The sequence below is a fragment of the Procambarus clarkii genome, chromosome 25 (genome assembly GCF_040958095.1).
Source record: "Procambarus clarkii isolate CNS0578487 chromosome 25, FALCON_Pclarkii_2.0, whole genome shotgun sequence".
NCBI classification, from domain to species: Eukaryota; Metazoa; Arthropoda; class Malacostraca; order Decapoda; family Cambaridae; genus Procambarus; species Procambarus clarkii.
This window is the reverse complement of record NC_091174.1, coordinates 45,542,249-45,552,733: the sequence shown is the minus strand read 5'-3', so window position 1 is coordinate 45,552,733 and position 10,485 is coordinate 45,542,249. Positions and strand designations below refer to the sequence as shown.

At 54.1% G+C, this 10,485-nt stretch overlaps 1 protein-coding gene across 1 annotated transcript; it reads left to right on the top strand.

The window, feature by feature from the left end:
* The first annotated feature begins 8,482 nt into the window (after positions 1–8,482).
* On the top strand, positions 8,483–8,815 carry LOC123751500 (uncharacterized PE-PGRS family protein PE_PGRS20-like). Its single transcript, XM_045733583.2, has one exon. It carries the CDS (start codon positions 8,483–8,485, stop codon positions 8,813–8,815), a length of 333 nt encoding a protein of 110 aa, XP_045589539.2.
* The last annotated feature ends 1,670 nt before the right edge of the window (positions 8,816–10,485 follow it).

Below are 10,485 nucleotides of genomic sequence, written 5' to 3'. Positions count from 1 at the left end.
CACACCAGCACTACACCACCGTGCCCACACCAGCACTACACCACCGTGCCCACACCAGCACTACACCTCCGTGCCCACACCAGCACTACACCACCGTGCCCACACCAGCACTACACCACCGTGCCCACACCAGCACTACACCACCGTGCCCACACCAGCACTACACCACCGTGCCCACACCACCGTGCCACACACACTACACCACGTGCCCACACCTACCGTGCCCACACCAGCACTACACCACCGTGCCCACACCAGCACTACACCACCGTGCCCACACCAGCACTACACCACCGTGCCCACACCAGCACTACACCACCGTGCCCACACCAGCACTACACCCAACCGTGCCCACACCAGCACTACACCACCGTGCCCACACCAGCACTACACCACCGTGCCCACACCAGCACTACACCACCGTGCCCACACCAGCACTACACCACCGTGCCCACACCAGCAATACACCATCCGTGCCCACACCAGCACTACACCACCGTGCCCACCACCAGCACTAACCACCGTGCCCACACCAGCACTACACCACCGTGCCCACACCAGCACTACACCACCGTGCCCACACCAGCACTACACCACCGTGCCCACACCAGCACTACACCACCGTGCCCACACCAGCACCACACCACCGTGCCCACACCAGCACTACACCTCCGTGCCCACACCAGCACTACACCACCGTGCCCACACCAGCACTACACCTCCGTGCCCACACCAGCACTACACCACCGTGCCCACACCACCGAGCCCACACCAGCACTACACCACCGTGCCCACACCACCGTGCCCACACCAGCATACACCACCGTGCCCACACCAGCACTACACCACCGTGCCCACACCAGCACTACACCACCGTGCCCACCAGCACTACACCACCGTGCCCACACCAGCACTACACCACCGTGCCCACACCAGCACTACACCACCGTGCCCACACCACCGTGCCCACACCAGCACTACACCACCGTGCCCACACCACCGTGCCCACACCAGCACTACACCACCGTGCCCACACCAGCACTACACCACCGTGCCAACACCAGCACTAAACCACCGTGCCCACACCAGCACTACACCACCGTGCCCACACCAGCACTACACCACCGTGCCCACACCAGCACTACCCACCGTGCCACACCAGCACTACACCACCGTGCCCACACCAGCACTACACCACCGTGCCCACACCAGCACTACACCACCGTGCCCACACCAGCACTACACCTCCGTGCCCACACCAGCACTAACACCACCGTGCCCACACCAGCACTACCACCACCGTGCCCACACCCAGCACTACACCACCGTGCCCACACCAGCAACTACTACACACCGGGCATTCAAACCACCGTGCCACACCACACTATACACTACCGTGCCCACACGCACACTACAACTACCGGGGCCCACACCAGCACTACACCACCGTGCCACACCAAGCACTACACCACCGTGCCCCACACCAGCACTACACCACCGTGCCACAACCAGCACTACACCACCGTGCCCACACCAGCACCTACACCACCGTGCCCACCAGCACTAACACCCCGTGTGCCCCAACAACCAGCACTACACCACCGTGCTCACGAATCCGAGCAACTACAGTCACCGTCGCCCACCAGCACTACACCACAGTGCCCACACCAGCACTACACCACCGTGCCCACACCAGCACTACACCACCGTGCCCACACCAGCACTACACCACCGTGCCCACACCAGCACTACACCACCGTGCCCACACCAGCACTACACCACCGTGCCCACACCAGCACTACACCACCGTGCCCACACCGCACTACACCTCCGTGCCCACACCAGCACTACACCACCGTGCCCACACCACCGTGCCCACACAGCACTACACCACCGTGCCCACACCACCGTGCCCACACCAGCACTACACCACCGTGCCCACACCAGCACTACACCACCGTGCCCACCAGCACTACACCACCGTGCCCACACCAGCACTACACCACCGTGCCCACACCAGCACTACACCACCGTGCCCACACCAGCACTACACCACCGTGCCCACACCACCGTGCCCACACCAGCACTACACCACCGTGCCCACACCACCGTGCCCACACCAGCACTACACCACCGTGCCCACACCAGCACTACACCACCGTGCCCACACCAGCACTACACCACCGTGCCCACACCAGCACTACACCACCGTGCCCACACCAGCACTACACCACCGTGCCCACACCAGCACTACACCACCGTGCCCACACCAGCACTACACCACCGTGCCCACACCAGCACTACACCACCGTGCCACACCAGCACTACACCACCGTGCCCACACCAGCACTACACCACCGTGCCCACACCAGCACTTTACCACCGTGCCCACACCAGCACTACACCACCGTGCCCACACCAGCACTACACCACCGTGCCCACACCAGCACTACACCACCGTGCCCACACCAGCACTACACCTCCGTGCCCACACCAGCACTACACCACCGTGCCCACACCAGCACTACACCACCGTGCCCACACCAGCACTACACCACCGTGCCCACACCAGCACTACACCACCGTGCCCACACCACCGTGCCCACACCAGCACAACACTACCGTGCCCACACCAGCACTACACCACCGTGCCCACACCAGCACTACACCACCGTGCCCACACCAGCACTACACCACCGTGCCCACACCAGCACTACACCACCGTGCCCACACCAGCACTACACCACCGTGCCCACACCAGCACTACACCACCGTGCCCACACCAGCACTACACCACCGTGCCCACACCAGCACTACACCACCGTGCTCACACCAGCACTACACCACCGTGCCCACACCAGCACTACACCACCGTGCCCACACCAGCACTACACCACCGTGCCCACACCAGCACTACACCACCGTGCCCACACCAGCACTACACCACCGTGCCCACACCAGCACTACACCACCGTGCCCACACCAGCACTACACCACCGTGCCCACACCAGCACTACACCACCGTGCCCACACCAGCACCACACCACCGTGCCCACACCAGCACTACACCTCCGTGCCCACACCAGCACTACACCACCGTGCCCACACCAGCACTACACCTCCGTGCCCACACCAGCACTACACCACCGTGCCCACACCACCGAGCCCACACCAGCACTACACCACCGTGCCCACACCACCGTGCCCACACCAGCACTACACCACCGTGCCCACACCAGCACTACACCACCGTGCCCACACCAGCACTACACCACCGTGCCCACACCAGCACTACACCACCGTGCCCACACCAGCACTACACCACCGTGCCCACACCAGCACTACACCACCGTGCCCACACCACCGTGCCCACACCAGCACTACACCACCGTGCCCACACCACCGTGCCCACACCAGCACTACACCACCGTGCCCACACCAGCACTACACCACCGTGCCAACACCAGCACTAAACCACCGTGCCCACACCAGCACTACACCACCGTGCCCACACCAGCACTACACCACCGTGCCCACACCAGCACTACACCACCGTGCCCACACCAGCACTACACCACCGTGCCCACACCAGCACTACACCACCGTGCCCACACCAGCACTACACCACCGTGCCCACACCAGCACTACACCTCCGTGCCAACACCAGCACTACACCACCGTGCCCACACCAGCACTACACCACCGTGCCCACACCAGCACTACACCACCGTGCCCACACCAGCACTACACCACCGTGCCCACACCACCGTGCCCACACCACCGTGCCCACACCAGCACAACACTACCGTGCCCACACCAGCACTACACCACCGTGCCCACACCAGCACTACACCACCGTGCCCACACCAGCACTACACCACCGTGCCCACACCAGCACTACACCACCATGCCCACACCAGCACTACACCACCGTGCCCACACCAGCACTACACCACCGTGCCCACACCAGCACTACACCACCGTGCCCACACCAGCACTACACCACCGTGCCCACACCAGCACTACACCACCGTGCCCACACCAGCACTACACCACCGTGCCCACACCACCGTGCCCACACCAGCACTACACCACCGTGCCCACACCAGCACTACACCACCGTGCCCACACCAGCACTACACCACCGTGCCCACACCAGCACTACACCACCGTGCCCACACCAGCACTACACCACCGTGCCCACACCAGCACTACACCACCGTGCCCACACCAGCACTACACCACCGTGCCCACACCAGCACTACACCACCGTGCCCACACCACCACTGCACCACCGTGCCCACACCAGCACTACACCACCGTGCCCACACCAGCACTACACCACCGTGCCCACACCAGCACTACACCACCGTGCCCACACCAGCACTACACCACCGTGCCCACAACACCGTGCCCACACCAGCACTACACCACCGTGCCCACAACACCGTGCCCACACCAGCACTACACCTCCGTGCCCACACCAGGACATCTATTTACTCCATCTCCACTTTTAATTAGCCTGGCAGTGTACAGTAGCCTGGCAGTGTACAGTAGCCTGGCAGTGTAAAGTAGCCTGGCAGTGTACAGTAGCCTGGCAGTGTACAGTAGCCAGGCAGTGTACAGTAGCCTGGCAGTGTAAAGTAGCCAGGCAGTGTACAGTAGCCTGGCAGTGTACAGTAGCCTGGCAGTGTACAGTAGCCTGGCAGTGTAAAGTAGCCTGGCAGTGAACAGTAGCCTGGCAGTGTACAGTAGCCTGGCAGTGTAAAGTAGCCTGGCAGTGTACAGTAGCCTGGCAGTATAAAGTAGTCTGGCAGTGTACAGTAGCCTGGCAGTGTACAGTAGCCTGGCAGTGTAAAGTAGCCTGGCAGTATAAAGTAGCCAGGCAGTGTACAGTAGCCTGGCAGTGTACAGTAGCCCGGCAGTATAAAGTAGCCTGGCAGTGTACAGTAGCCTGGCAGTGTACAGTAGCCTGGCAGTGTACAGTAGCCTGGCAGTGTACAGTAGCCTGGCAGTGTACAGTAGCCTGGCAGTGTACAGTAGCCTGGCAGTGTACAGTAGCCTGGCAGTGTAAAGTAGCCTGGCAGTGTACAGTAGCCTGGCAGTGTACAGTAGCCTGGCAGTGTACAGTAGCCTGGCAGTGTACAGTAGCCTGGCAGTGTACAGTAGCCTGGCAGTGTACAGTAGCCTGGCAGTGTACAGTAGCCTGGCAGTATAAAGTAGCCTGGCAGTGTAAAGTAGCCTGGCAGTGTAAAGTAGCCTGGCAGTGTACAGTAGCCTGGCAGTATAAAGTAGCCTGGCAGTGTACAGTAGCCTGGCAGTGTACAGTAGCCTGGCAGTATAAAGTAGCCTGGCAGTGTACAGTAGCCTTGCAGTGTACAGTAGCCTGGCAGTATAAAGTAGCCTGGCAGTGTAAAGTAGCCTGGCAGTGTACAGTAGCCTGGCAGTATAAAGTAGCCTGGCAGTGTACAGTAGCCTGGCAGTGTACAGTAGCCTGGCAGTGTAAATTAGCCTGGTAGTGTAAAGTAGCCAGGCAGTGTACAGTAGCCTGGCAGTATAAAGTAGCCTGGCAGTGTACAGTAGCCTGGCAGTGTACAGTAGCCTGGCAGTGTAAAGTAGCCTGGCAGTGTACAGTAGCCTGGCAGTATACAGTAGCCTGGCAGTGTACAGTAGCCTGGCAGTGTAAAGTAGCCTGGCAGTGTAAAATAGCCTGGCAGTGTACAGTAGCCTGGCAGTATAAAGTAGCCTGGCAGTGTACAGTAGCCTGGCAGTATAAAGTAGCCTGGCAGTGTAAAGTAGCCTGGCAGTGTAAAGTAGCCTGGCAGTGTACAGTAGCCTGGCAGTATAAAGTAGCCTGGCAGTGTAAAGTAGCCTGGCAGTATAAAGTAGCCTGGCAGTGTAAAGTAGCCTGGCAGTGTAAAGTAGCCTGGCAGTGTACAGTAGCCTGGCAGTATAAAGTAGCCTGGCAGTATAAAGTAGCCTGGCAGTATAAAGTAGCCTGGCAGTATAAAGTAGCCTGGCAGTATAAAGTAGCCTGGCAGTGTACAGTAGCCTGGCAGTATAAGTAGCCTGGCAGTATAAAGTAGCCTGGCAGTATAAAGTAGCCTGGCAGTGTAAAGTAGCCTGGCAGTGTACAGTAGCCTGGCAGTATAAAGTAGCCTGGCAGTATAAAGTAGCCTGGCAGTGTAAAGTAGCCTGGCAGTGTACAGTAGCCTGGCAGTGTACAGTAGCCTGGCAGTATAAAGTAGCCTGGCAGTGTAAAGTAGCCTGGCAGTATAAAGTAGCCTGGCAGTATAAAGTAGCCTGGCAGTATAAAGTAGCCTGGCAGTGTACAGTAGCCTGGCAGTATAAAGTAGCCTGGCAGTATAAAGTAGCCTGGCAGTATAAAGTAGCCTGGCAGTGTAAAGTAGCCTGGCAGTGTACAGTAGCCTGGCAGTATAAAGTAGCCTGGCAGTATAAAGTAGCCTGGCAGTGTAAAGTAGCCTGGCAGTGTACAGTAGCCTGGCAGTGTACAGTAGCCTGGCAGTATAAAGTAGCCTGGCAGTATAAAGTAACCTGGCAGTATAAAGTAGCCTGGCAGCATAAAGTAGCCTGGCAGTGTAAAGTAGCCTGGCAATATAAAGTAGCCTGGCAGTGTAAAGTAGCCTGGCAGTATAAAGTAGCCTGGCAGTATAAAGTAGCCAGGCAGTATAAAGTAGCCTGGCAGTATAAAGTAGCCTGGCAGTATAAAGTAGCCTGGCAGTATAAAGTAGCCTGGCAGTGTAAAGTAGCCTGGCAGTATAAAGTAGCCTGGCAGTGTAAAGTAGCCTGGCAGTATAAAGTAGCCAGGCAGTATAAAGTAGCCTGGCAGTATAAAGTAGCCTGGCAGTATAAAGTAGCCAGGCAGTATAAAGTAGCCTGGCAGTATAAAGTATATAGCCTGGCAGTATAAAGTAGCCTGGCAGTATAAAGTAGCCTGGCAGCATAAAGTAGCCTGGCAGTGTAAAGTAGCCTGGCAGTATAAAGTAGCCTGGCAGCATAAAGTAGCCTGGCAGTGTAAAGTAGCCTGGCAGTATAAAGTAGCCTGGCAGTATAAAGTAGCCTGGCAGTATAAAGTAGCCTGGCAGCATAAAGTAGCCTGGCAGTGTAAAGTAGCCTGGCAGTATAAAGTAGCCTGGCAGTGTAAAGTAGCCTGGCAGTATAAAGTAGCCTGGCAGTATAAAGTAGCCAGGCAGTATAAAGTAGCCTGGCAGTATAAAGTAGCCTGGCAGTATAAAGTAGCCTGACAGTATAAAGTAGCCTGGCAGTATAAAGTAGCCTGGCAGTGTAAAGTAGCCTGGCAGTATAAAGTAGCCTGGCAGTGTAAAGTAGCTTGGCAGTGTAAAGTAGCCTGGCAGTGTACAGTAGCCTGGCAGTATAAAGTAGCCTGGCAGTATAAAGTAGCCTGGCAGTGTAAAGTAGCCTGGCAGTGTACAGTAGCCTGGCAGTATAAAGTAGCCTGGCAGTATAAAGTAGCCTGGCAGTATAAAGTAGCCTGGCAGTATAAAGTAGCCTGGCAGCATAAAGTAGCCTGGCAGTGTAAAGTAGCCTGGCAGTATAAAGTAGCCTGGCAGCATAAAGTAGCCTGGCAGTGTAAAGTAGCCTGGCAGTATAAAGTAGGCTGGCAGTATAAAGTAGCCTGGCAGTATAAAGTAGCCTGGCAGTGTACAGTAGCCTGGCAGTGTAAAGTAGCCTGGCAGTGTAAAGTAGCCTGGCAGTGCAAAGTAGCCTGGTAGTGTAAAGTAGCCTGGCAGTGTAAAGTAGCCTGGCAGTGTAAAGTAGCCTGGCAGTATAAAGTAGCCTGGCAGTATAAAGTATCCTGGCAGTATAAAGTAGCCTGGCAGTATAAAGTAGCCTGGCAGTATAAAGTAGCCTGGCAGTATAAAGTAGCCTGGCAGTATAAAGTAGCCTGGCAGTATAAAGTAGCCTGGCAGTGTAAAGTAGCCTGGCAGTATAAAGTATCCTGGCAGTATAAAGTAGCCTGGCAGTATTAAGTAGCCTGGCAGTATAAAGTAGCCTGGCAGTATAAAGTAGCCTGGCAGTATAAAGTAGCCTGGCAGTATAAAGTAGCCTGGCAGTGTAAAGTAGCCTGGCAGTATAAAGTAGCCTGGCAGTATAAAGTAGCTTAGCTTGGCAGTGTAAAGTAGCCTGGCAGTGTAAAACACACTGGCAGTGTGAAATAGTTGGCTTGACCCCACTGTGCTGGGTTAATATGGGTGGGTGTGTGGGTGTAGGGGGGGCGGGGTCGGTCCCATTGCTGCCCCTTAATTAACTGCTGGAGTTCGTCTTCCATTTAGCAGTGTGGTGGAGGCAGGAGAGAAGAGCCTCCGGGGTAAGCATGTCCTGGTCCGCGTGGTGTGGTGTCGCACCATGTTGTACAATATGTGAGTGGTGAGGATCGATGCGGCCACCACACCATACACTTGCTGGCTGCTAAGTCACGCCACAAACACCACACGGAGGAATGTCCTCAGGCACAGCGTGGTGGCGGAGGGCCGCCAGGCGTGCAGGAGTCTCCCTCACCGCCGGCAGGAACATGGCTCTTACCGCAGGCGGCCGCCGTGGTGAAGGTGGTAGTGCACGCCGCCGTGGTGAAGGTGGTAGTGCACGCCGCCGTGGTGAAGGTGGTAGTGCACGCCGCCGTGGTGAAGGTGGTAGTGCACGCCGCCGTGGTGAAGGTGGTAGTGCACGTCGCCGTGGTGAAGGTGGTAGTGCACGTCGCCGTGGTGAAGGTGGTAGGCACTCCCGCGCTGGGCGCCAGCCAGGCGTCATGAATGAAGGGGCGGGGATATGTTGACAGCCTGTCAGTCAAGGGTAACGGAGCACAGAGCCATCAGAGACCCAAAAGTGATTCCATGCACCCGCCAACATCCAAGGTGTTTATGAATGAAAAACGGTTCACACACGACTCACAACTGATGACGTTTGAACACTTCCTGAACAAGTGCTTCACTGACGAATTTTGTTCGAACCACAACGCTGTAAATGCTTCACCCACGTACTACAAAAACAAATAATCGCCAACAGAACCTAAACACCTAAACTAACCTAGCTTATGCCTATATATGCACAATATGCTAATATATTATAGTATTAATTTATATTTGAGATAATTTCAGTTTTGAATGAACAGCATGTAAAAATTGATGAATGTGTCTGTGGGGTCGATCGCTGGATGGAATGGACTTAAGTCGAGGACGGGTTGCAGTGAAGGGTAACGAAGCACAGAACCTCTCACATGGAATGCACACTATTTCTAACTTCAACACAAGCCAGTTTCGAGCATAAATGTTAAGTTTTATGCCACCAACAAAATATAGTTATGTCTGGATGAGTGAATACCTACCTTTCATCTATGTGATCATATGAGAGCATATAATGTTAAGTGGTGAATGACGGCATGTATAGTGCAGCAGGTGTGATGATGTGAGGTAAGTGCTCTCTTCACCACCACCACAAGATTCAACACCAATCATATGGTTAAAGCTCCTACACTTTACAGCAATTTTAATCCAAACAATTGCTTTTGTGGTCAAAACAGTCGAACAATTTCCACGGGGGGTATGGGGGGAGTGGGGGGGGGGGGGAAGTTAGTGCATAAAGCATAGGCACTGTGTTCTTCCATATTAACAGGTACTTGATGCAAAACGTGAGTGACCTCTCACCTGCTCTGGTGGTCTTGGGAGGTGGGGGATATCTGGGGCTTAAATACCCCAAAATTTCCATCTCTTTTATGGCTCTGAGGTTGGTGCAGTGGGTTTAATGTGTACCTGCCGTGCCAGTTATTGAGAAGCATCTGTGCTGGCAAGGGTTCGAGTCTCCTGGTGGATTTCTGTGTCTAAAGTTATTTAACTTCAAACTTGTGGTTCAGGCAAGTTAGTGCATATATATATATATATATATATATATATATATATATATATATATATATATATATATATATATATATATATATATATATATATATATATATATATATATATATATTATTAAATATGACCGAAAAAGTAAGATTAATAATTCTAACATGAATTTTCTCAATATTTCTTTTGTTTCTTTTTACTGTCGATTGTAATTGAAAAATTAATTCTCCAAAATTCATTTCTATTTCTAGTCTGACGTGACACTTGAACGCGTTTTGTAATAACTTATTACATTTTCAAAGACTTTAGTTTACACACACACAACTATAACCTGCAAACACTAAACAGAGTTTAAACAGCTTTCATTGTATACCTGCATTTGGGTGAGGTGATATATTACAACAGTTTTGGATGAGGTGAAAACAAACTTTCAACACAAGACAGAACACGAAACAATGGGTATAATATTGGGTAAGTTAAAGGGAAGAATGGAAGTAACTGCAATGGGCCTGTTGGCCCATATTTCTTGATGCTTCTATATCGGTTCGGAGTCTTGAAGTGGGTAGAATATAGTTGTGCATTAATTGGCTGTTAATTGCTGGTG

What these genes read in the sequence shown, in the direction of transcription:
- LOC123751500 (XM_045733583.2), top strand. Translation starts at nt 8,483, where the DNA reads ATGTCCTCAGGCACAGCGTGGTGGCGGAGGGCCGCCAGGCGTGCAGGA.